General features: G+C 56.7%; 2 protein-coding genes across 6 annotated transcripts in view; both read left to right on the top strand.

The window, feature by feature from the left end:
* The window catches only part of TMEM108 (transmembrane protein 108), a 218,600-nt gene extending 209,132 nt beyond the window's left edge, over positions 1-9,468 (top strand). For all 4 annotated transcript variants that reach the window (XM_036431447.2, XM_036431445.2, XM_045579282.1 and 1 more), the window contains exons 5-6: positions 4,652-4,806; positions 7,740-9,468. In XM_036431447.2, the coding sequence (XP_036287340.1) occupies positions 4,652-4,806; positions 7,740-7,862 (278 nt within the window). In that variant the 3' untranslated portion in view covers positions 7,863-9,468. The remainder of the gene's footprint in view (positions 1-4,651; positions 4,807-7,739) is intronic.
* Positions 9,469-10,555: 1,087 nt separating this feature from the next.
* BFSP2 (beaded filament structural protein 2) overlaps positions 10,556-23,195 on the top strand; it is a 42,106-nt gene continuing 29,466 nt past the window's right edge. The window contains exon 1 of one of the 2 annotated variants that reach the window (XM_045579281.1): positions 10,556-11,158. In XM_045579281.1, the coding sequence (XP_045435237.1) occupies positions 10,598-11,158 (561 nt within the window). In that variant the 5' untranslated portion in view covers positions 10,556-10,597. The remainder of the gene's footprint in view (positions 11,159-23,195) is intronic. The other variant, XM_036430518.2, reaches the window with a different exon arrangement.

Here is a 23,195-nt window from a genome sequence, read left to right as displayed (position 1 = left end):
TTTGGCCCGCGGGCCTTGTGTTTGACACATGTGCTCCAGATGGCAGGGACCCCTGAGCAGATGGGTGACTTCCCTGCTCTAGCAGAATCGGGGGACAGTCTTAGCAAATCTCAAGCCCGCCAAACAGGGATGTCACCAGTTCCCCTGCCCGCCCAGGTCAGAGCCTGCCGATAGCCAAAGGACAGGTGAGCCTGCCAGAGACTGCCACACAGGGTTTCAGAGGGCTGAGGAGTGGGATGGATGGGATCCAGGCCTCCCTGGGCTGGGCCAGGGGAGCCATGCAGCTCCTGAGCTGGTCTCTGCTGCCACCATTGGGGCGCACGGCCCACCACCTCCCGCCGGAAGCTCTGGGCCTGGTGCTGCATGGACCCTCCCCGGCCTGTCAGCCCTCTGGGTTCTCACCAGCCCAGTTTTGTGTCTCTGCCAGGCTCCCTGGCCTGGCCTGCACAGGCCACGTCCCGTCCTGAGAATGTGGAAGGTGAGGGCAGGAAGCAATGCCAGCTGGGCATGCGTTCATCACCAGCCCGGTGTGCGACCGTGTGTGCCTTGCCCCAGAGCGTCCACTCCCTTCCACCGTACGGTCCGTCCGGAGCATCCATGCAGGGTCCACAAACCACATTTGGTGTGCACAAGGTTGTTCACGGCTGTGTTAGGTTTTCTGAGAATGGTAGTCAGGTCCGAATGTGTGTGTACCTTTTCCCACAGGAGATCAGGGCGAGAAGGAAGAGTGACCTGAGAGGCTTCTGAGCCAGGTGAACAGGGCGGGAGCAGCCTTCGGCAAGGCAGGGCTGTCCAGGCGTGTCCTCAGCTGACCCGCATCATTCCCAGGCTCTCAGCTCTGCTCCGTGCTGCCCAACCAGCGCCCCCTGGTGGGGACCGCCTGGGCTTCCTCAGGCATATTCCCTCGGGCCAGAGTGGGGAGTCAGGCAGTTCGATCCCCAATAAGGGGTTTGCAGAAGGCAGCCGGTCGATGTATCTATCTCTATTCCTCTCCTTTCCTCTCTCCAAAATCAATTTTTTAAATGATTAAAGAAAAGGAAGGAGAGTGGGGGAGGGCTGGAGGAGGAGTCTTGGGCTGTAATGCAGTTTGAAGGGCTAGTGGAGTCCTCGGGCCACGGGGAGTCCCTGTCCTGTAAGAGCAGGCCTGCCCTGGTACCCATCACTGTCCGACGTGGCTGGGAGCAGCCGGGGAGCAGGGCCTTGGCTGTGACGGGTCCCGGGGCAGCAACTGGGCCACCCCCGAGCTGTGCTCCCTCAGCAGGGAATCTGAGCGCAGCATTTTCATGGCTGCCACACCCTCTCCAAAGAGACGCCACCTCCAAGGCCCCTCACAGGGCCTGCATGGAGAAGGTGCCCCAAGCGTGGCAGAGGTCGTGTGGCAGATACGGCTCATCCTGCTGTTAGGATTTGCTGGGCCTTCTCCATCAGGAGGCATGTTTAGCAGGCGTTTGGGAAGGGTGAGTCCTCAGGGAACCAGCATGAGTTCGTTTCCATTTCCTGTCACACAGTGAGCCTGTCCTTGGAACCGTGCCTCCCCCCTCAACTCAGGGCCCAGGGCTCCTCCTCCCTGCCACAGTCTGACAGGTCCGGGGCGATGCCCAGAGCACTTGCTGAGTCCGCCTCCACTTTAGAGCTCGAGGAAGTAGAGATCGTGGCATCCTGGGGAGTCTTCACAGCTGGTGCCTTTGGAGGAGCCAGACAGTTTCTAACTGACCCGGAAGGGGGTGGCTGGCACCTGTGTTTGCACAGAGCTGTGTCTGTGCAAAGCACCTCATGTGCTAAGGCGCGTCCCCTCCAGGGTCCAGGGCAAGACGGGACAGCAGGCATCAACCCGAGGGTCACAGAGTCCTGGGTTCAAGTCCCAGGGACGAGCTGGGTGAGCAGGGCCCATCGTGTCAACACCCAGGAGCCTCTTCTGGACCTGGGGGTGTGGGGGGAGGGGGAGTAACAGCTTCCTTGGCAGCCGCTTTGTGGGTTAAATCGGGCGTAAGGCATCCAAGTCAGCACTGGGGATATGTCAGAGATGCCACACGTCTAAGCTGTACTTTTCTTTCCTGGATGGAAGGCCGGTCGCTGAAAGAGCGAGAGTTCTAAGCCACAGGTGGAGCCGTGGCCTTGAGTCACTCAGCCATGGAGGATGCTGGGAGAACAAGGAGACTCTGTGACTTACGCACGTGTTGTGTGTCAGGCGGCACGCTAGGCATTTGCGTTTGTGGTCTCTAACTTTCCTTACTATCCTCTGAGGCCCCCGGTAACCAGCCTGGTGAAGTGACTCACCTGGTCTAACCCGTGGCAGAGCCAACCTTGACCGCAGGTCTTTGGACTCCAAACCCACGCTCTGTCTGTCACCAGGCCGGCTCCCACTGTGGCAGGTGCCTGAGCGGCCCTGGGAGCCGCTGAGAGAGATGTCGTCAGGATGGGAGCACTGACAACACATTAAGGAGAGAGAGGTGGGGACAGAACCCCCTGCTCCAGCCCTCAGGCCGCACCACCAGGGCCGGATTCCCACAGGATTCAGGGCGGGAGAGGTCAGGGGACAGAATTCTGCAACCTGTGCCGTCCCAGGTTCGCAGCCTGGCTCCAGGGCAGCCTCACCTCCCCCTACCCTGTCTGTGGCTGCCGCCAGCTTGACTCCCCCAGTTATTGCACACCCAGTCCCAGGGGCAGGTGAGAAGCGGGGACAGGGAAGAACAGAGACAGCAGAAACAGGGAGACGGCACCTGGGGACTTGCCCCAGCCCTGCCACTCACACCTGTGACCTGCGGCCAGCCAGCCAGGTGCTCTGGCCATGGCCTTCTCATCTGTGGAGTAAGGGGGTGCCCTAAGTTAGCAGATTTTCAGGCTGTGTACTACAGTTATCTCCCTCTTACACCGCCCCCCCCCCCCCCAATTCCCTTCAACCAGTTGAAGAAAGGACTCTTCAGAAGAAGGGCGGGAAGAAGAGGAAATGCACAAATTTTAAAAAGTCTATACCAGCCAGGCTCAAATCTCTTATAGCTCAGACATTTCTTTCATATTTTTTAAACCTTTTAAGGGGACCCAGAAGAATGATGATCAAAAGAATTAAAGTCTTTCTGATCAAAGCGGATTGGATGGCATGGAAACTTGCCCAATCTCTTGACCTTGTCTGCAGGTCTTTTCAGGTTGAGACGGCAGCTGGGATGAGAGCTGCCGAATTCCTGCATCCGGGAGAATTCCTCCCACAGAGGGCTGGGCGTGGGCCCTGGGGTCGCAGCTGTGTGGGTGCCAGCTTCTGCAGCTGCCCCACACCCTGGCACACACAGGCACCCTGGTGCTGGCCAGTTGGCTGCTGTGGACAGAGATGGTCCTCTGCTGCCCCCTGGTGGCCATTGTCACCAAGGGTCCAGCCTCTGGGGCAGCTCAGCTTGGGGCCCTCTCTCCCCAGCACAGGTCGATGGCACCTCCAGGATGTTGGGTGCATCCTGCTCACCCCTGGCCTGGAGCTTCAGCCACCTTACAGGGCCCGGTGATGGCAAACTGGGGCAGGAGATGCCCAGTCTTCACTATGGGCTTCTCCCCAAGAGGGATCCTGTCACCCTTGTTACTGCGTCACCTGTTCCATGTGGGAGCGCACACAGCCATCCCAGCTCTCCCACCGCAGAAGCCTCCCTGGAGCCCCAGTCACTCTGTCGCCTGGTTCATCAGCAACATCCAAACGTACTCCTTCCTCTCTGGGCCCCGAGGCTCAGAGATTGAACAGATAGGTCGCACGGCAGGCTGTGACACGTAGAGCCCCACCAGGCCCGAATGTGCCGCCTCGGCCTTCAGAGTGTCTTTGTGAGGCAGAATCATGGACAGCGAGCAGCAGACATTGGAGTCCAGGTGTCAGGGTTCACTCTTGGCCGCCTGTGGTGATCAAGGGCTCATCTGACTCTGCCCCCCTCCCCTCACCAGTCCAGCAGAGCCCCTCAGTACACACGTGCCTTCTCTGCAGCCACGCTCTCCTCTCCAAATGAGTGTGGCCTTTTCTTGGAGCAGACTCCAGGAGTGGCACTTAGCACCCACAGATAACTGAAGTTACAGCCCATCCTCTTCACACACACCCCCCCGGCCTGTGGACACAGCTCTGGCATCTCCTAAGTCTCCTCCACACTCACCCCACTCCAGCCACGCCAGTCTTTTCTCTCACATCAAGCCTGTCCCTACCTCAGGCCCTTTGCACATGCTGTTTTCGCTACCTGGAACACACTCTCCCACCGACTTCTGTTTTTAGCTCTCGTTCACCTCCTAGGGAGCCTTCCGTGATGACTAACGTACTCTCTCCCCCAGCTCACCTCCATTGTCTCTCCCCCTTTGCCCTGTCTTATTTTTCTCAACAGTTGTCACTATCTGGATTTACCTTATTCACTCATTGTTTATTACGTATATATTGTCTGACCCCTCTGCAACCTTCCATACGCCCCTAGAAGGGAAGCTTATAAAAGCCAGGACCCTTGTCCTTCTTCCTCCCCAGCACCTGGCACAAGGCACGCAGCATACGTAGGTATTTGCTGAGTGGGCACACGTGGGGATTAACGGCGGTCGTGGCTGCCTGGGTGGCCTTCCCCGCGCTCCTGGGGACTGGCTGTGTCCGTCGGGAATGCTGCTCCGTGCCGGTGCCCCCGCTCTCTAACGTGGGCTCTCTCCGCAGCCGTCCTGCTGACCGTGTGCTGCCTGCGGAGGAAGAGGAAGGCGGCCAACCCCGAGAACAACCTGAGCTACTGGAACAACGCCATCACCATGGACTACTTCAACAAGCACGCCGTGGAGCTGCCGAGGGAGATCCAGTCCCTCGAAACCTCCGAGGTACGGAGCCCAGCCCAGGAGTGCCCCGGGGGTGCTGGCCCCGCTGCCCGGAGCCGCGGGCTCCAGAGAGAGCTGTGTGTGTGCTCCCCTGGCAGCAGCAGCAACAGCAGCACCGGACGCTGCAGCCCTGCCTCGCCTGGGGTCAGGGTCTGCCCTTCAGCGAGAACCCCAGGTGCCTTGCACACATAGCAAAGTTTTGGAGTCACTGTTCCTGAGAACAAGCCAACAAATATTCACAGAGGGAGGACCCATGTTCCTGTCCGGGGACTGTGGAGATGAGAGCTTGCTCTTAAGCGGCCCAGATATCATTGTGCTTGGGTCTGAGCCTCATGCATCATTCACAGACAAAGCAGACTAGGGGAGAGGCAAGAGGTGTTACAGCTGTGGGCACTCAAGGGAAGTCTACACAGAAGACTTAGCAGGTGACCCAGCAAAGGACGGAGCCGAGGCAGGTGGCGAGGGTATGGGGTGCGGCTGAAGGGCATTTGCCCAACACGGACCTGGGCTGGGGACCCAGGTCTCTGACTTGGGCGCTGTGCCCTTTCCACTCCGCAGGGAAGGTGGGTAGAGGCCAGGGTGCAGGATTGGCAGGTGGATGGGCATGGTCTTGGATGGACTTTTGTCGCGGGCAGCAGCAGAGGGTCATTGAAAGTTCTGAGTTTTGTGTTACCTGGTTTTAGGACGAGGCAGAGGCTGGCCCCGCTCTGAGTGTGGGCTGCAAATCCCTGAGCTCTAAACTCCTCCTATTCTCTCTGCAAAATTGGCCCGTGAAAACCGAAGTGGGAAGGCAGTGCTTGTGAGCGTACTGCGGGGAGGCCAGGAGTCTCTCCGGCCCAGAGCACAGGCCGCTGAGCACAGCCAGAGGCTCTGATGCGGAGGCTGCCCATCGACACAAGCTCAGGGTTTCGCACGAAGCTCAGTTTGGGTTCAGAGTGAATTTTATCGGTTTCCCTCCCAGGAGGTCTACTCCCCTCTGTGCTTCAGTGCGGGGTGGGGAATGTCCGGCCCACAGGCCCTACAAGACCCTGGAAATCATTTGTCCAGGGGTTAGGGGTGAGTTAATTAAATATTTGACTAAATATTGCAGGCTGTGTTTCTCCCCCGCCCCCCAAATATATTTTATTGATTTTTTTACAGAGAGGAAGGGAGAGGGATAGAGAGTTGGAAACATCACTGAGAGAGAAACATCGATCAGCTGCCTCCTGCACTCCCCCTGCTGGGGATGTGCCCACAACCAAGGTACATGCCCTTGACCGGAATCGAACCTGGGACCCTTCAGTCTGCAGGCTGACTCTATCCATTGAGTCAAACTGGTCAGGGCCAGGCTGACTTTTAAGTTGATAGTTTTGTAGGACCCGCAAATGATGTTTGGATGCAGGATCCAAATGGCCCCTGGCAGCAGAAAGGTTCCCACCCTGAGCTAGAGCGAAGCTACCATTTGTCCCGCCTCCCTGGGCACGCGTGTGCACCGCAGACTACCCACAGTGGTCATGGTCACAGGGTGTACTCACCGCCTCTTCGCTGCCCACTTAGGAGGCTGTCAGGGGCGTTTGCCCAAGCCCATTCGCGGGTGCCCGCCCCCCCTTAGGGTGGACGAAAGCCTCGGATCACAGGCCCAGGCCATGCGGATGCCCAGGAGGTGCTGGGAAACTTTTCCAAGCTTGTGTTCCTTTCCCTCTTCCTTGCCACCTCCTCCTCCTCCTCTTCTTTCTTACCTTAGTCGCTTCCTAAATAACTTTCTCCCTTTCACGCAGAGAAAAGTCTCTGGTTCCCTGGGCGGGCGCCTGCTTTCTGAGACTGTAAAGGGACAAGCCGGGACCAGCCCCCACAGTCCCTCCGAGCTCAGCCCAAAGCCCCAGAGAAGGGCTCTGCCCACTGACACGCCCCGTCATCCTTACCGAGGGGCTGGCGTGTGTCACCCTCAGGTGGGTGCTCAGGGAATTCCGTCATCAGAGAAGACTTTTCACCAACAAATGGCCTCTCCCTTTTTTCATCTCTTTATTCTCCATAAAGCAGTGCATATTGCTCAAAATTACATGTTTTACTTAAAAAAGAAACTTCAGAGCATTCACTGTGGCCTCCGAGAGAGAAGACATGCAAGCAGGTCTGTCTTAGACCAGTCAGTCCCGGGCCTGCAGCTCGGCCTCTGCCCTGGAACCGCCTGCAGGGCCTGAGGCTCCACCTGTTTAGAACTGGAACAATTGATGCCTTTTCCCCTGAACCAGTTCCCCAGGCTGAGTCAGTACAGCTGTCCTGGCCCACGGGTGCATGCAGCCCTGGGCGGTGCCATCCCGTGGCCCACGGGTGCATGCAGCCCTGGGCGGTGGGGCCACAGCCCTTCAGACGCCTAAGCACTGGAGGGCCTGATCCCACTCCTGGGTGGTGGAGACAGACTGGATTGTTTACTTCTACCTACAGCGCATCCCACAGAGATTCAGACCCTCCGCACATCTAGTTCTGCAAGAAGTGGGGCTCTGGGGGGACTCAGGAAGGGGGCAGTTAGTCCGTAGAGGCTCTGACATGGGGGTGGCAGGGCAGGAAAGAGGTGGACTAGTGTGGGGTGTGTTAGGGAGGAAAAGCAGCAAGGTCTCCCGGAGGTCTATGAGGGAGAGGCAGGAAGAAGAGTCTGTGGCCCCAGTGGACCACAGTTTGCCATCTGGTGTGTGTGTGTGTGTGGAGCATGGTGAGTTCTCTCCGACTTCGACAAGGAGAGCAATACCATCTCAGAAAGCTGAGGTGGGGATGACTCCGGAAGCAGGAAATCTTTTTTGAAGCTGCTGTAAAAACCCGAAAGAGCAGAGAGGGCTCTGCACCTCGGCACTGGCAGGGAAATGGGTGAAAAACGTTTACCCACAATCGGAGGGTCCGTGTCTTTAAGAAGGGCCACCCGGGGAGCCCTCCCAGCTCACGCCCTCTCCTCCCTGTCTCCGAAGGACCAGCTCTCAGAGCCGCGCTCCCCAGCCAACGGCGACTACAGAGACACGGGGATGGTCCTCGTCAACCCCTTCTGCCAGGAAACGCTGTTTGTGGGGAACGACCAGGTATCCGAGATCTGACCGCGGCGCCCTCGCTTTGCCATGCCCTGCCTTTGGGCTCTCCACCCTAAATATACAAATATATATTATAAATATAATCTTTGTGTAACCCCGACTTACAGAGAAACGTTTTCAGCTTTTTCTTTCCTAAGAATTGTCAGCGTCTTTTTTTATAAGTGTGGTTTAAAAAAAAAAACTTTACAGAACGACCCGTGGCTTTATAAAATAAAGGTATTTCTAAGCAAAGCAGTTGCACCGATTGCTTCTCTTAACAACTGTCCTGGAGCCCTCGCGGGTCCCAGCAGCCCCGGGCAGTGAGGGCATGTCACATGCGTGACCCCGGAGGATTCTTAGAGCTCAGGTCCCGCTGGAGTCCATGTGCACACAGCCAAGGCACCCGGGGGAGAGGACGGCGGAGCCATCACTGAAGCAGGACGCGGACGGGCACCACTGACTGAGTGTCACCCCTCTGAGCAGGCTGGAGTCCCCCAAAGTTCATCCTGAGGCCCCGGCCCCCTGACACCACACAGTGGGACCCATCGCCATGCCAACCACAGGCCTGCTTTTCTCTGGCGAAGAGAGGCTGCCCTCCGAGAGGCACACGCCTGCCTCCCCCGCAGCACCACGTCTGCGTCCCACACCGTGCCTTCCTCCGGAGAGGGTGTCAACACAGATCCGCCTGGGCTGGAGGCTGCTGGCCCTTCAGGCACACACGGTCAGGGGCTCAGCTTCTAGGGGTTCAGCTTCGTTTCTCAGAAGGCCACGGGAGAGTCCTCCTGAGCAGACGCTTCCGTGAGAAGCCTTGACGCTGTGACTTCTCAATCGTCCTGCGATCTTACTGAAACGAAAAGGCCAAAGCCATCGCTTGGGAGAGGAGCCATCCCATCCTCGGCATTGACACCGATTGGCTGTCAGCACATGGACTCGCCACCCGGCTCTCATTTCCCCCTCCCCCCACTGCTCCCTCCCTCCCTCCCTCCGTGGGCAGCCTCCCCACCCCACACTGTGGGTGGCAGACCCTCGGAGACACGCGGGCTCCTGCATCCTCTCCCTCCTCGGTAGGGGCTGGGCCGGGAGATTAATGCTGGGACGCTTCCTTTCTCTAAAAGAAAAATAGTTTGATAGCATATATTTTGAATATAGATGTTCTTATAGTCAGACTGGGGATCGGACTTCAATGTCGGCTCATATGTCTGTGTTGTTGCTGTGGTCTCCGTATCATGACTCTTCTGTCTTCATCCTCCTTTGGAAAAGATGGCCTTCAGAAACGTGTATCGTACGGACGTGCCGGACGTGCCGGACGTGCCGGACGTGAGTTCCGTGGTTGTCTCTCTGTAAAGACTCTCCGTCCCACACAGACGCAGGTCACATGCTGCCCCGAAACCCTCCCCAGCGTGCTGTGTCTGCCGTGTTATCCTGACCGTGGGGTCTCTGTTTGCGACTGCATTTACTCTGTCAATGTGTGTGTGTACATAGGAAGATGCCTGTTTGTAAACTTTATATATAATATATGTGATCGGAGATGCATATGTTATATATACATATGTGGATGTATGACTTATTTTTCCTTATCAACAGAATTCAGCTACCGTGTATATATAAATAAACTTATTTTATTAGCCAGAGGATTCAGTTGCTAATACATTTTGTATTCTTTTCATTTTAAAATAACTTTTAAGTCTTCTTTTAGTACCCACACCACCTACTATCCAGCTCTAGTTTTCATCTACTTTAACCATAGATTGGGTTTTGTGGGAATGATGAGCTAATAGGACTAGCCGTTTATTATTTGATAAGACAGATCCTTTAAAACGTGTTTGTGATTTCTCCAAAAGAGAATCACCCTTCCTCGGGTCTGGGAGGCACCGGTGTGAATGAGGGCACGGCCCGTCCTCCTTCTCCACCCCTCTCAGGACTCAGGGCTTTGTTGTCAGTATCAGAGGAAGCTGAAGTGAACCTGGCCGGCCGTGAGGGTTACGATTCTGTAGAGGGTCATCATACCCATCAGTCCCTGGTTTGAGCCCTTCCTTTAGCCTTGAGCCATACATCCTGGACTCACAAGGATGCAGCTCCTGGCAGCCCAGTCAGCGCCCCCTGTGTGAGGATGTTGTCATTGCAGTTGTTCGGGCACCCGCGGGCAGCCTTCTGGTGCATTAGCCAGGCAGAGCCCAGGACAGGGCCTGGGACGTAAGGTTCAGAGACGTGACACAGTATGGCCAAGCCCACACAGCGGGTGAGCTGTGGTTCTCTCAGGAAGAAGGAAACCAGGGAGAGACGTGAAGCTGCTGCCAGGATGAGGGGGGAGGAAGGAAGCAACAGGCTTGGTTTCTCTCCAGCCCCCGGGGCTGCCCCCGCCATGGCTGGTTCATGGCTGCTTCCCTCCTGAGTCACCTGGCGGGACCCTGGGCATAGTCCCACAGCCGCACACCAGCACCTGGAAGGATGTAGATAGAAAGCCCTGACATTGGCCCTGGGAATGCCTGCGTTGTTTAAACCCTGGTTCGGCCGCTTGTGATCTGAGCCTCAGTTTACTCCTCTGTGAAACGGGGCTGCTTGATGCCCGCCTTGCCCTCACTCAGTGAAACACACACTAGCCCAGAGGAGCCACCCCCACAGCTTGCAGGGATCCAGCCTCCGCCGCCACCAGCAGGAAAACCTGGGAGGTGGGGCACGTGACCCTGCAGAGAAGGTGCGAGGCCTCTGCACACGGCCCTGGGCGGCCGGCTCTCTTTCAGCTCCGTGAGCCATAGAAGCTCATGGAAAACAGCAGACACAGCAGCCCTGGGGACAGGGAGCTTCCAGAGAGGCCCGTGACCCGGCCACAGGGCCGCCGGGGCCGCACACCAAAAGCCACTGGACTCTCAGCCCGGCGGGCACAGAAGGCGATGAGCTCAATGCGGGTGCTGGTGGTGGATGCGCCCACCCGTGCCAGCGTGCCCGTCCAGAGGCACAGGGCGTCCTTCAGGGGGACACGGTCATCGTCCTCCTCCCTGGCGAGCCCCCCGGCCTCCAGGACCAGTGCCATGGGCGGCCTGGGTGCCCGCGTGACCCGCCGCGCCCTGGGCATCAGCAGCGTCTTTCTGCAGGGGCTGCGGAGCTCGGGCCTGGCCTCTGCGCCTGCTCCCGGCCTGGGGAGGGATCTGGACGCCGCCGAGGACCTGGGGGGCTGCCTGGTGGGGTACATGGCCCAGGTGCATGCCCTCGAGCAGGTGAGCCGGGAGCTGGAAGCCCAGCTGCGGAGGCACCTGGAGAGCAAGGCCGGGCGCGCTGAGCAGCAGGGCGCCCTCAGGGCCTCCTGGGCCAGCAGCTGCCAGCAGGTGAGTGCGGGCTGTGCCCACAAGCTTTGCGGAGGGCGGGACCCGCGGGCAGGAGGCTGGCGGCTGAGGCGGGACACAGAGGGCAGGAGGCAGGGGAGTAAGTGGTCGGAGGCCAGAGCACTGACCATGACCCCTCCTACTTTCATGCTAAAAACACTGGACGGGTAAGAACAGCAGTGAAGGAGGTGCCCAAGGGCCGGCCCACGAGCGTCCCTCTCCATCACAGTCTCCCGGGGTGCACAGCAGTGCTGGGCTGTGGCTCAGTCCCTGACCCCATGGTTCAGAGGAGGAGACGGAGGCACAGAGGGAAGGTCTTTGGCCATGACCATGCAGAGAGTAGGGGGTGGAGCTGAGAACTGGACCCGGAACTTTCTGGCTCCAAAGCTTGTGTTTGTGCCATTACCCCGGGCTGCCCCATAACCTGTGTGTTAAGAAAGGGTTTTTACAGCCGTGGTCAAACGGGATAGCATCGAATGGATGTAGCATTGAGAACAATGAGTGAGTGAAGGTGTGTTCTGGGCCCTTGTCCAATAGAAATATTGTAAATTAGCCACAAGGATAATTTACAAGTTCCTATTGTGTACAGTAAAAAAAAAAAAAAAAAAAAAAAAAAAAGTAAAAGGAAGCCGGTGAAGTTAGTTAATATTATTGGTAGTATGTCTTATTTAACTGAAGGTATTTTAAATGTGGTTTCACCCTGTGTTCGATGTAAGACAGTAAGGGGTCATTTGCCTTCACATGGGACTTTCGGCAGTGATGGCAGTGGCCTGTGTGCACACTGTCCCTCCTGGTGGCCCCTGGCCATGAGAGGCTAATGCGACTGGGTAGCTGATGTTTTTATTTCACTGCATTTAGTGACTTTGCATGGTCGCCTGTGGCTGGCGGCTGTCTGACGGACAGGGCAGGATGTGAAGCTTCCTCCGTCCTCGCTGCTTAGTCAGGACCTGCGCTCGGCGCTCCCTGCAGAGCTCTCAGCTGGTCCATCACCAGCCTGCAGCCCTGGCTCTAACACTGGGACTGCAGCCAGCACTGCACATCTCATTCGGCTCTTCGTGGGCGGCTGCCTTCACCCTCCCCACACACACCTGCCCTCCCAGTGCCGGCCTTGGGATTCCTGTGCTCCCTCAGCCTCTCACCCAGCCAGGAGCTGCCAGCTCAGACCCTGTGCACCCTGGGGCCCCGCACGCAGCCCCCAGAACAAGTTCACAGCTTTCGTTTGTGTGTGGCTGGGTGATACTGAGCAGACACACTCAGAGGCTCCCCCTGTGCCCCGCCTACCTCGCATGTCATCCCAGGATGCGTCCCCACGTCAGTCAGTGCCAGCTGACAGCACAGGACCCAGGACACACACTGTCCTCGCCGCTAGGCCCGGGCTGCTGTGCGTTCCCATCCAGCGGGGCTGAGGGAGAGCCGCTGGAGCAGCCTGGGCCTTGCAGCTGCTGAGTCTGAGGCCGCCCTTCCTCCTACACTCACTGCCGCAGCCCTGCTGCCAATCCCTGTGCCTCGTAAACCCCCAAGCGTCCCCGGCTGTGCCTGCATTTCTGCAGGGCAGTTCCTTGCACTCTGACGCCACAGACTCTTCACGAGCCTCTTGCCCATTGACCCAGCTGCCCACAGGGTGGCACTGAGGCTCAGTGCCCTCGGGGTGGCCTCCCCTCCGTGGGTGGAAGCGGCCAGTCCGCAGGAACGGTGATGCCTGGCAGCTTATCCACTCTCAAAAAGGACGTGGCATGTCGGTCCAGCGGCTGAGGGGCCAGGCAGGGCCCCAAATAGTGGGGCAGGCCCCCCCAGATGCTGACGAGGGTTGCACTGAGTATCCCTGCACCTGAGGGAGTACGAGATTAAATAGCAGAATTACCCTGAGGAAAAAAAAAACATGGAAAATAGGATAAAGCTTTCCCTTTTAATAGTCTTAAAGCCATCTTTCTTTTCTCTCTGTTTTTGTTTTTTTTTTTTTAACAAGGAGCTCCGCCTTTTTATTTTTCACAATAAACGGAGTAAACTGAGGCTCAGATCACAAGACAAAGCAGCCCTGGGGACAGGGAGCTTCCTGAGAGGCCTGTGACCACGCCCCCAGGCCTTCACCGCACCATTGTCTGTGTCCGTGGGTTATGCCAGTGGTCAGCAAACTGCGGCTCCCGAGCCACATGCGGCTCTTTGGCCCCTTGAGTGCGGCTCTTCCACAAAATACCACGTGTGGGCGCGCACTTACAGTGCGCTTGAAACTTCGTGGCCCATGCGCAGAAGTCGGTTTTCGACTCTCCAAAGAAATTTCAGTTGTTGTGCTGTTGATAGTTGGCTCTGTTGACTGTTGAGTTTGCCGACCACCGGGTTATGCGAATAGGAATGGCATTGTTGCTATGAGTTTTGCGGTTCTCACCACAAAATGCCTAGCTATCCGAGGTCAGTGCGTGCCCCTCCCCGCTCCCAGCAAGTCCCCGCGCTCCGAAGGAAGCCAGCCAGACGGACAAATGCAGGCAGAGCCTGGCGGCTACAGCTTCAAACAGGACCCTTGGGCTCAGGGGCAGAGGGCGCCTGTAAAATCCTGCTCCCTGAATATTTCAGAAGTGGAACAGCGGGAACAAGCCAGCGATCCGGTAGCTAGATGACACACAGACTCTCCGCTTCTTAAGAAAAGAACAAGGAGGCTGGGAACTAGTGGATGTATTTTTATTGATGAGAGAGAGAGAGAGAAAGAGAGAAAGAGAGAGAGAGAGAGAGAGAGAGAGAGAGAGAGAGAGAGAGAGAGAGAGAGAGAGAGAGAGAGAAACATCCATGATGAGTAGAGGGTCTCCTGCACGCCCCCTACTGGGGATCAAACCCTCAACCCTGGCATATGCCCAGGCCTTGCATCGAAAGGCCGACGTCTTGATTCATGGGTCTATGCTTAACCACTGGGCCACGCTGGCTGGGCAGCACGAATATATATTTTTGAGTAAAATGGCAGCTGCAGAAAATGGCAGCTACTCTTCGTGTTAGAAAGGAGGCCGGCGGGCGATTCTCTGTAGCAGGGCGAGGGGCGGCCAGCTGGCTGCCAGTGAGAGGCTGGAGGCCGGGGACTAGTGTATATATTTTTATTGGTTTCAGAGAGAGGAAGGGAGAGAGAGAGAGAGAGAGCCTGTGTGTCATTTAGCTACTGGACCTCCGGCAGCAGCAGGCTGGCTTGGGGCTGTATATCTTTGTGACACTGTTAGTATGTTTTATCTTTACATAATAATTTTTTTTTAAAAAAGAGAAGTAATAAGTAAAATTCCTGCCAGCAACTTGTGACAGCGGAGGTCAGGGCTGGGGTTCCAGCCAGGCCCAGGGAGGCACAGCCCCGCAGCCTCACAGAGGCATCAATGCTGACGGTCCACACAAAAGAGAACAGGGGAGACCTACTGAGCGACACCCCCAGAGCTAAATTAGAACGGAGCCCGGGCAGCTGTGCCAGCGTGGGGGGCCGGGCCCGGCGTGGGGGGCCGGGCCCGGCGTGGGGGGCCGGGCCCGGCGTGGGGGGCCGGGGCCAGCGTGGGGGGCCGGTACAGTGTGGCGGCCGCTGGCTGGGGACCCAGGGAATCATTGAAAGAACCGCTGACCCCGCAGAACGGCCGCTGCCGCGTTCCCCGGAGTCTGTGCAGCCGCCGGAGTGGAGGACTCAATTTAGGAAAATGAAGCAGTTTATCGTGTGGCGGCCGCGGAAGCGCAGACAGACCCATTCATCTGGTTGTAAACGAGCCCGTGGCCTGACGGTGGCAAAAGCATTCATTATTCAGCAGAAAGGACAAGTGGTTTCAGCTGATGTCTGCAGAGGAAAAGGGTGCGGGTGGAAGGAGACGATGGGAGGGAGCGGGGAGGAGAGAGGGGGGATTCCACCCCAAAGCTGACCTGCTGTTGGAGAACAACGGCTCATTTGTATGCGTTTATTTCAAGGGCCAGAGAGCGTCAAAATAAGTCTCAGGGGAAATGCGGCAACACGGAGAAAGGAAGTTAGACTCAGGGCCAAGTTATTCAGGCAGCGAGTACCTGCCTGACTCCCAACTGCCCACACCTGCCAGCCCAGCCCCTCCTCAGCAGCTGCCCGGAGCCTGGGGCATCATCCCGGCCTGGAACTGAGGCATCTCCACCCCCAGGTAAGAGCCCACTCCTTCGCTGCTCCCAGCTGGCTCGGAGCAGGAAGGCTATCTGACAAATGGATTTATTTATTATAAACGTATGAGAGCCTGGTGTGTTTAGCTGCATAATGAAGGTGAAGGCAGCTTTCTCGCCGCTGTGGGGAAGGAGGAGGAAATGAGACAGAAGGTGCAGCTCCTGGGGCCCCCAAAATAGAGTCGGGGTCCCCAGGGCAGCGTCTGCACCCCCAGGCAAGCTCCACCCGGTGCTGACCCTGGTGGGCAGCCCGGGGCAGGCTCCTGAGTGACCAGGTTGTTGGCCCAGATCTCAGCCTCCCCCTGGAGAAGCACAAAGGCCCTGGGGTTCTCTCGGTTCCACCCCCCCCCAATGTCCCCGAGCAAGACTGTCCTTAGATGATAAGACTCTAGACACAGCCGCCCACGTTTTCCCTGCGGCCGGCAGGCCTCAGGGGTCGGCGTGTCCCCGGGAAGGTGGTCATGCCCGGCCTGGGACTGCGGGGCGGCTGTGGTAACAGAGTCAGGCCCAGTGGCTCCAACAACGGAAACTCATGTGCTCACAGCCCCGGAGGCCGGGGGTGGAGACTGAGACGCCCAGGGCTGTTTCTGCCGAGGCCCCTCTTTGGGCTTAGATGGCTGGCTTCCCCCTGTGACTTCACATTTCTTCCCTTTTGGCATCTGGGTCCAAATGTCCTCCTCCTCTTAGGTGAGTACGAGCACCCTGTGGCATCATTTTTTACTGAGTTACCTCTGTCAGGGCCCTGTCTCCACACACAGTCACATCCAGTGGTGCTGGGGATAGGACTTCAACATAGGGACCTGGGGGGGGGGGACCCAGTTCAGCCCATCACACCCACTTTATGGACGAAGAAACTGAGGCCCTCAGGGATCAAGTTCCTCGCTGAGCTGGTGCCCCAACCAGGACCCATTCAGCATACTGTCTACCCCACAAAAACAGTGATGAACGCCTCCTGCTGTCCCCATTGCAAGGCCAACTGTCTCCAGCCACAGCCACAGCGGGTGGGTGGGTTTGCGTAGACGTGGAGTGCCCACTGTGTGGCAGCGTTACCCTCTCAGCAGAGGTGTCTCTGTGCCTCCTCTGCATCCTCTTCTCCGCCTCGGTGCACACAGAGGAAACAATGGCTCCTGGCCGCCGCTGTCACAGGCACTGACTGTGCACAGGAGCTGGGCGGCTCCAGCCTGTCAGCCCATGCGGAGCTGGGCCTGCACGTTTCACAGCTTGCCAGCCCCCCGGGGGATGTCAGTTTTTCTTTCTCAGTGAATTTAATGCTCAGAAGAACGTGCTGAGTGCATGGCCCTGGCGGCAGAACATCTTTATCTGAGCAGCCTGTAGCCGCACACCCGGCTGGTCCCCTGCAGCGCGGGAGGTGGGAGCAAGCCTCCTCCTAGCCCACCCCTGGTCAGGCCTTGTCTCAGACGCTGCAGGGTGACCCGACCCCTCCCGCTGTCACCTGGTTCCACCGCTACCCAGAGATCTGCGAGTTCGTGGTGGGAGGTGAGAGGCATGCCCAGTGTCAGGGGTCCCCAATGCCAACCCCCAGGGTCCTGGGTCAGCGGATGAGGTCCCCACCTGTTAAAGCCAGGCAGAGCCTGGCCACTGTGCCTCAGTGGGTGGGCGTTGAGCCATGAACCAGGAGGTCATGGTCCAATTCCCAGTAGGATTTTGGGGTCTCTCATCATTGATGTTTCTCTCTCTCTCTCCCTCTCCCTTCCTCAAAAAAAAAAAACAGGCAGACCATCCAATGGGCAGACAAAGTCAGGCTTATCTGCTTGCTGCAGCGAGGGAGACACAGGCTCGGAGGCCGGGGACATGCATCTCAGGGAGAGGGAGTGAGGAGGGCTTGCTAGGAGGCCTGGCTTGTGCTGGGCCATGTGGGGGAAGTCTAAGAGCAAGGGTCTGTTCTGCATTTGATGTCACAGGGCGGAGAGCCCAGGAGAGCACTGTCCACAGAAAAATAGTCGGCGTCCCCGAGGGGCTGGGTGACCGTGGACAAGTCACCCCGTCCCTCCTTCAGCTTCGGTTTCCAGCTCCGAGCTAAAGGAAGGGCCTGGGCCATCCTGACCTCTCCCTGCAGAGTGCAGGGAACAGGCCAGACTCCCTGACCTCCCTCCGCGAGCAGGTGGTCACATCACCGCTCCCTTCACAGGCCAGCCCAGACCAGCTGCAGCTGCCGGGCCTCCCCTCTGACTCCCTCAGGCTCCTGACCTGTCAAATGAGAGGGAGGGACGCTGATCTCCAAGCCTGGGGTGAGGGAGTTGTAGACCTTCCAGTCCCTGCTCCTCCTCGTTATGGGGGGGCAGTGGGAGGAGCCTAAGGAAGAGCCCTCCAGAAAGCCTGTCCCTCATCCTTTGTGGCTCAGCTGGTGGGCCGGCTGCCACCTCCTTCATTTCCTGGGCCCCACCCTTGATGAAGCAGCAGGTTATTAACCACCCCTACTACCCCATCATGCCTGCCAGGGTAGATCCCAGGTCTTGCCAAACGGCAGTGAATGGAGAAATTGGCAAGACGGAGGGTTTACTGAGAGGAGCACAGCCCACACCTGATCTAAGATCACAAAAACGCAGGTGCAGTGGAGCCCACAAACCAGCTGGACTTGCCAACGGGAATAGCCCCCAGCCTCCTGCCCGCCCTGAAGCTGGCACCTGGGTGAGCCTGCCCTGCCCGTCTCCGCACAGCAGTCACCCGGGCCCACGTGTCACAGTGAGAATCCCAGGAGCAGGGTTCAGTCTGGTCCTTCCTGAATCTAACACCCAGCACAGTGCCAGGCAGGGGAGAGGGAGGGAGGGACAGAAAGAGGGAAGGGGGGAGACTATATCACAGGGATTCATGGTACCCGCTATAGAGGCCAACATAACTGAATTCAAATTCCGGCTTTGCCATTGACCAACCTTGTGACCTGAGACAAATTCCTTAACCTCTCCGAATGTCAGTGTTCTCATCGGTGAAATAACACTATTTACTGCACAGGATTGCCAATGTAACTGGGGATTAAATCGAATAATTTGCCTAGGGCACATAGCATAGCGTCTGCCCTTGGTGAGCACTCAGACTGTGGCAGCGATTTCTGACATCGTTGGCAGTAGCGGATGATAATGACTCGGATGGCAAGGCCCTCCCGCTACCATCTGCCCAGCCCACTCCGCAGTGCCCCCGGGAGAAGGAATTGGCACCTGCCCAGAGGCAATGAGGGATGGGCCCTGGGTCTCTCAGAAGCATCCCACTTTGTGGTAGAAATCCAAGAGTGGCCTCCGAGCCAAACCGGAATGCCAGGGGGATGCCCTTGGAAATGGGAAGAGCAGTCCCGGGACTCCGATCCAGGTCTCTTAGCACGTGGCGCCACCTTCTGGCTGCTCTGGGAATTAATTCTGCCAGTCACCCAGCTGCAAATGTTATTTGTGTCAAGTACCGTGCACCTATAATTATCCCTTCACACAGTTCATGCCGCCCTGCAGGGACTGTTCACGTCAGAATTTCCACGACGGTGCCCAGTTTGCTGAGGGTTATAAATCAACCAGAAAACTTCCCAGAGGCTTTGCATATATTAGCCAGCAAGTCTCTTCTTCTTCTCTTTGGCTTCCTTTTGTGCTGGGAGAAACCAGCCCCCTCCTTTTCTCTTCCAGCTGCATCTTCTGTGGCTTTGGGTTTTAAGACAGAGCTTGAGGGTGGAGTCAGGGGTCCTGGGTCTCCCTCCCTCCACCCCCTCCCCCACCCTCAAATCTCAACTCACCAGACTCCTTGGCCAGCTCCCTAATCTCCTGTCTGCCATCATGACCTCAGCCCATTTGAAACTTAAAGGAGAATAAGAAGGGTGGGAAAAGGCTTCGTCCGAGGCAGAGATTAGGCTGCTGCTCCTCAGTCTGTGGTGTAATTAGTGTCACGTGTAAGGAGGCTGTTGGCATGTGTCGCCCCCCCCCTCCTTCCTCACCCCCAGTCTCAACAGTTCATCTCATCTACAAACACCCTCATCTGTTAATCTCATCCACAAACACCCTCACAGAAACATCTAAAATAACATTTGGCCCAATCAATATCTGGGCACCATGGCCCAAATTAACCATCACAGCTTAGCCGGTTTGGCTCAGTGGATAGAGTGTCGACCTGGGAACTAAAGGGTCCCGGGTTCAATTCCGGTCAAGGGCATGTACCTTGGTTGCCGGCACATCCCCAGTAGGGTGTGTGCAGGAGGCAGCTGATCGATGTTTCTCTCCCATCAATGTTTCTAACTCTCTCTCTCCCTTCCTCTCCCTATAAAAATCAATAGAATATTTTTTTAATATATTTTATTGATTTTTTACAGAGAGGAAGGGAGAGGGATAGAGAGCTAGAAACATCGATGAGAGAATCACCAATCAGCTGCCTCTTGCACACCCCCTACTGGGGATGTGCCCACAACCAAGGTACATGCCCCCGACCAGAATCGACCTGGGACCTTTCAGTCTGCAGACCAACGCTCTATCCACTGAGCCAAACCAGTTTCGGCTAGAATATTTTTTTTTTTAATTAACCATCACATACTATTTTCTTCTGTGGCTTGTTGTCTCCACTCCTCGCTTTGGTTTTGAGATGTGCCTGGATTGACAGCCGTAGCATCCCGTTGTGTGTACACTGCAGATTATGTGTTTTTCTATTGGTGGATGTAGGTGGCTTCCAGATTCCTCCATCACAAACAGGAGGGGGCACAGACCTGCTTGTACATACCCAGGAGGATTTCTCTGGGTCCGAGGCAGGCCACATCCACCCAGCCACCTGCTTTTGTACATAAAGTTTGATTGGCAGACAGCCACACCCATCCACATACTAATCACCCACGGCGGCATCCTTCCTACTGGGGCCCAGCTGTGCAGGTGCAACCACAACCCTGGGCCCTCGAAGCCTCAAATATTCCCTAGCTGGCCCTTTCAGAACAAGTTCCAGCCCCTGCCCCTGGTCAGCACCTAGGAGTAGAATGAGCTGGGTCTGTCCCCCACTTTTATATGGCATTGCCAAATCACCCCCCAAGTGGCTGCACAATCTCACACTCCCAGAAACGGCGTGTGAAGGCTCCACTCCCCTCACCCCCTCACCTCCTAAGGCGTTGCCCCCTAAAGCTTGTGAATTGGCTTCTCGATGCTATTTCACATAATTGGCTCTCTGAACGTACATCGCTTATTCATTCATTGAACAGACATCTACTCAGCGGTTCCCACGCGCCTGGCACTCTGGGGATACAACTGCCCCGTTTCACAAGAGAAGACACAGCTCCATCGTGTTAGGAGCTGTGCGTGTGGGGAGGTGAGATGGTTGCCCGTGGGGAGGGCAGCGCCGTGGAGATCATTACTGCGCTGACGCTGTCCTGCAGGCCGGCGGGCGCTCTGCAGGGAAATACAACAAGGAGTTGGCCACCTGCCCACAGCTTCTGACAAGCAGGGGCGCCACCGTCGTAATTCTTCGCAGGAAGAATCTGTCTTTCACACAGGCATCACAAGAGTCATTTAGTAATTAAACTGGGGTTTTTGTCTTCCCTTTGACCTTAGAAAATAAGACATCTGTGATTAAAAGAGAGAGTGTGAGAAAGAAACTGTCCATAACTGATGCAGGGAGAAATAGAGCTTTCTATTGAAAGTCGCCCAGATGGCCTGGCCAGCATGGCTCTGTGGTTGAGCACTAACCTATGAACCAGGAGGTCAGGGTTCGATTCCTGGTTAAGAGCACATGCCGACTTTCAGGCTCCATACCCAATAGGGGGCGTGCAGGAGGCAGTCCATCAGTGATTCTCTCTCATCATTGATGTTTCTGTCTCTCCCTCTTCCTTCCCTTCTAAAATCAATAAAAACATATTTTTAAAAAAAAAAAGATTTAACCAAGGAGAATGCCCATGAAAATGGCCAATTGGGTGGGAGGAAGAGCAGGAGAAAGGTGTCATGAGAGCCGGGGGGAAGTGATGTCCATGAGAAAGGCCGCTGGGCGGTGTCCATGAGCTCAGAGAAGCCCCCACTCAGCTGGCTCCCATGTGGGCCTCACCATCGGGATGGAGACGCAGGGCCTCTGGGGTACAAGGGACAGGTGATGACTTCTCGTTTAGTTATTGCTAGAAGCAAATCATGCTGAGCGTTTGTCCTTAACGTGAAAGTCTCTTGGATGCGAGAAGGATTTCCAGGGACTCCTGCATCACGCCCCGCGCCAGCCCAGCCTGATTTCCCAGGAGCCCCATCCTGCCCGCCTCCTCCCCACGCCCGCAGCTCTCACTGCTGGCATGCCAATATCTTCAACTCCAACTAACACATTCTCGTGCCCAGAGGCCCAGAGGCTGACACTTTTTTAAAATGCTGCTCGTCCTTGCCCTCTTCCGACACCGCGATGGTCAGATCTCTCACCATGAGATGGACCAACGCTCAGCATGAGTTGCTTCTAGCAATAACTAAACAAGAAGTCATCTCCTGTCCCTTGTACCCCAGAGGCCGTGCCACCTCCAGCTCCTTCTATTTCAGCAACTGCATCCAGGTGAGGACAGCGGTGCGAAGGGCTACTATCCTCACCCTCCTGGTGCTGGTGACTTTTCAAAAAGACTGTGGACAGGAAGAACCGAACGCCGAACAAAATCAAGCCGCCAGATCGGAGTCTTCATCCAGCCACCGGTGCCACCGCTGCCGCATGCCAGGCTGCACACACCCGTCAAGCCGGTGGGCAATCTTGGAACAACTGCTCTGTAGGAAGACAAATAACAATAACAACAACGGCTGCCGTTCACCGGCCGCTCACTGCACGCCAGGCGGGCAGCCAAGTGCCATTCAGGCCGTGGCTCATTTGATTCTCCCAAGTGCCAGGAGGTGGGACGCAGCATCATCCTCATCTTTACGGACGAAGAAAGCAAGTCTTAGAGTTCCCCAAGAGACTGGCCAAGTGGTGAGAGGAAGAGCGGGGCTTGGGAGGAAGAGAAGACTGCCGTTGTCTGCCGTGTGTGTGTGTGTGTGTGTGTGTGTGTGTGTGTGTGTGTGATGCAGCCTGTGCCGTGGGCTTGGGGCTCAGAGGCAGGAACGGCCCGAGGAGGGAGGAAGCATCAGCACCAGGCACCTCGCGGTTCAGGCTAGAAACCGAGGGCCGTTCTCAGCTCCTTTGCTCACTCTCCCCAAAACCTCTTCTGAGAGGGATGGTGCAGGGTGTGTCTGGATGATGCTCCCACCCGTTGAACTGCTCAGCAGTATCTGATGATGCTTTGATGGTGCTTCATCACCAAACACTGTCTGTCCCAGGCCCAGCATGCGTCTTAAACTTGTCGGCTCCTCTCCACTCTCCCTGCGAGCACCCTGGCCAACGCCGCCAGCATCTCCCGGGCAGCCCCCAGCTGGGCCCTGAGCATGGCCTCCTGCCTCTCACAGTCCCCCTTCCCGCTGGAGTCGGGGGTCTTGCCTGCTCAGAGCCTTTTCGTGGCTTCTGAGTAAATCCTGCTTCCTTTCCACGGTTCCCAAGGCCTTCCCACTGTGGCCTGGCCTTCCTTTCCCTTTCCAACCACCTCTCTCATGAGCTGCTGATGCCCCTCCGAGCAGTACAGGGCCCGGCTCACAGGAAACAGACACTGAAGAAATGAAGGCGAGAGTGTGTGAGCGGGTGAATCAAAAAGCTTCCCCCAGGCCAGCCCGTGTGGCTCAGTGGTTGAGCATCGACCCATGAACCAGGAAGTCACAGTTCGATTCCCAGTCAGGGCATATGCCCAGGTTGTGGGCTCAGACCTCAGTGTGGGGTGTGCAAGAGGCAGCTGATTGATGATTCTCTCTCATCCTTGATGTTTCTATCTCCCGGTCTCCACCCACTCCTCTCTGACATCAATAAAAATATATTTTTAAATAAAAGCTTTCCAGAGGCAGCCATGTTTGAGATGCGCTTTAGAATGGGGTGAGTTTCTCAGGTGGAAGGCAAAAGGCATGAGGTG

The sequence above is a fragment of the Pipistrellus kuhlii genome, unplaced genomic scaffold, assembly GCF_014108245.1.
Source record: "Pipistrellus kuhlii isolate mPipKuh1 unplaced genomic scaffold, mPipKuh1.p scaffold_m20_p_11, whole genome shotgun sequence".
Lineage (NCBI taxonomy): Eukaryota > Metazoa > Chordata > Mammalia > Chiroptera > Vespertilionidae > Pipistrellus > Pipistrellus kuhlii.
This window is presented reverse-complemented; position numbering and strand designations above follow the sequence as displayed.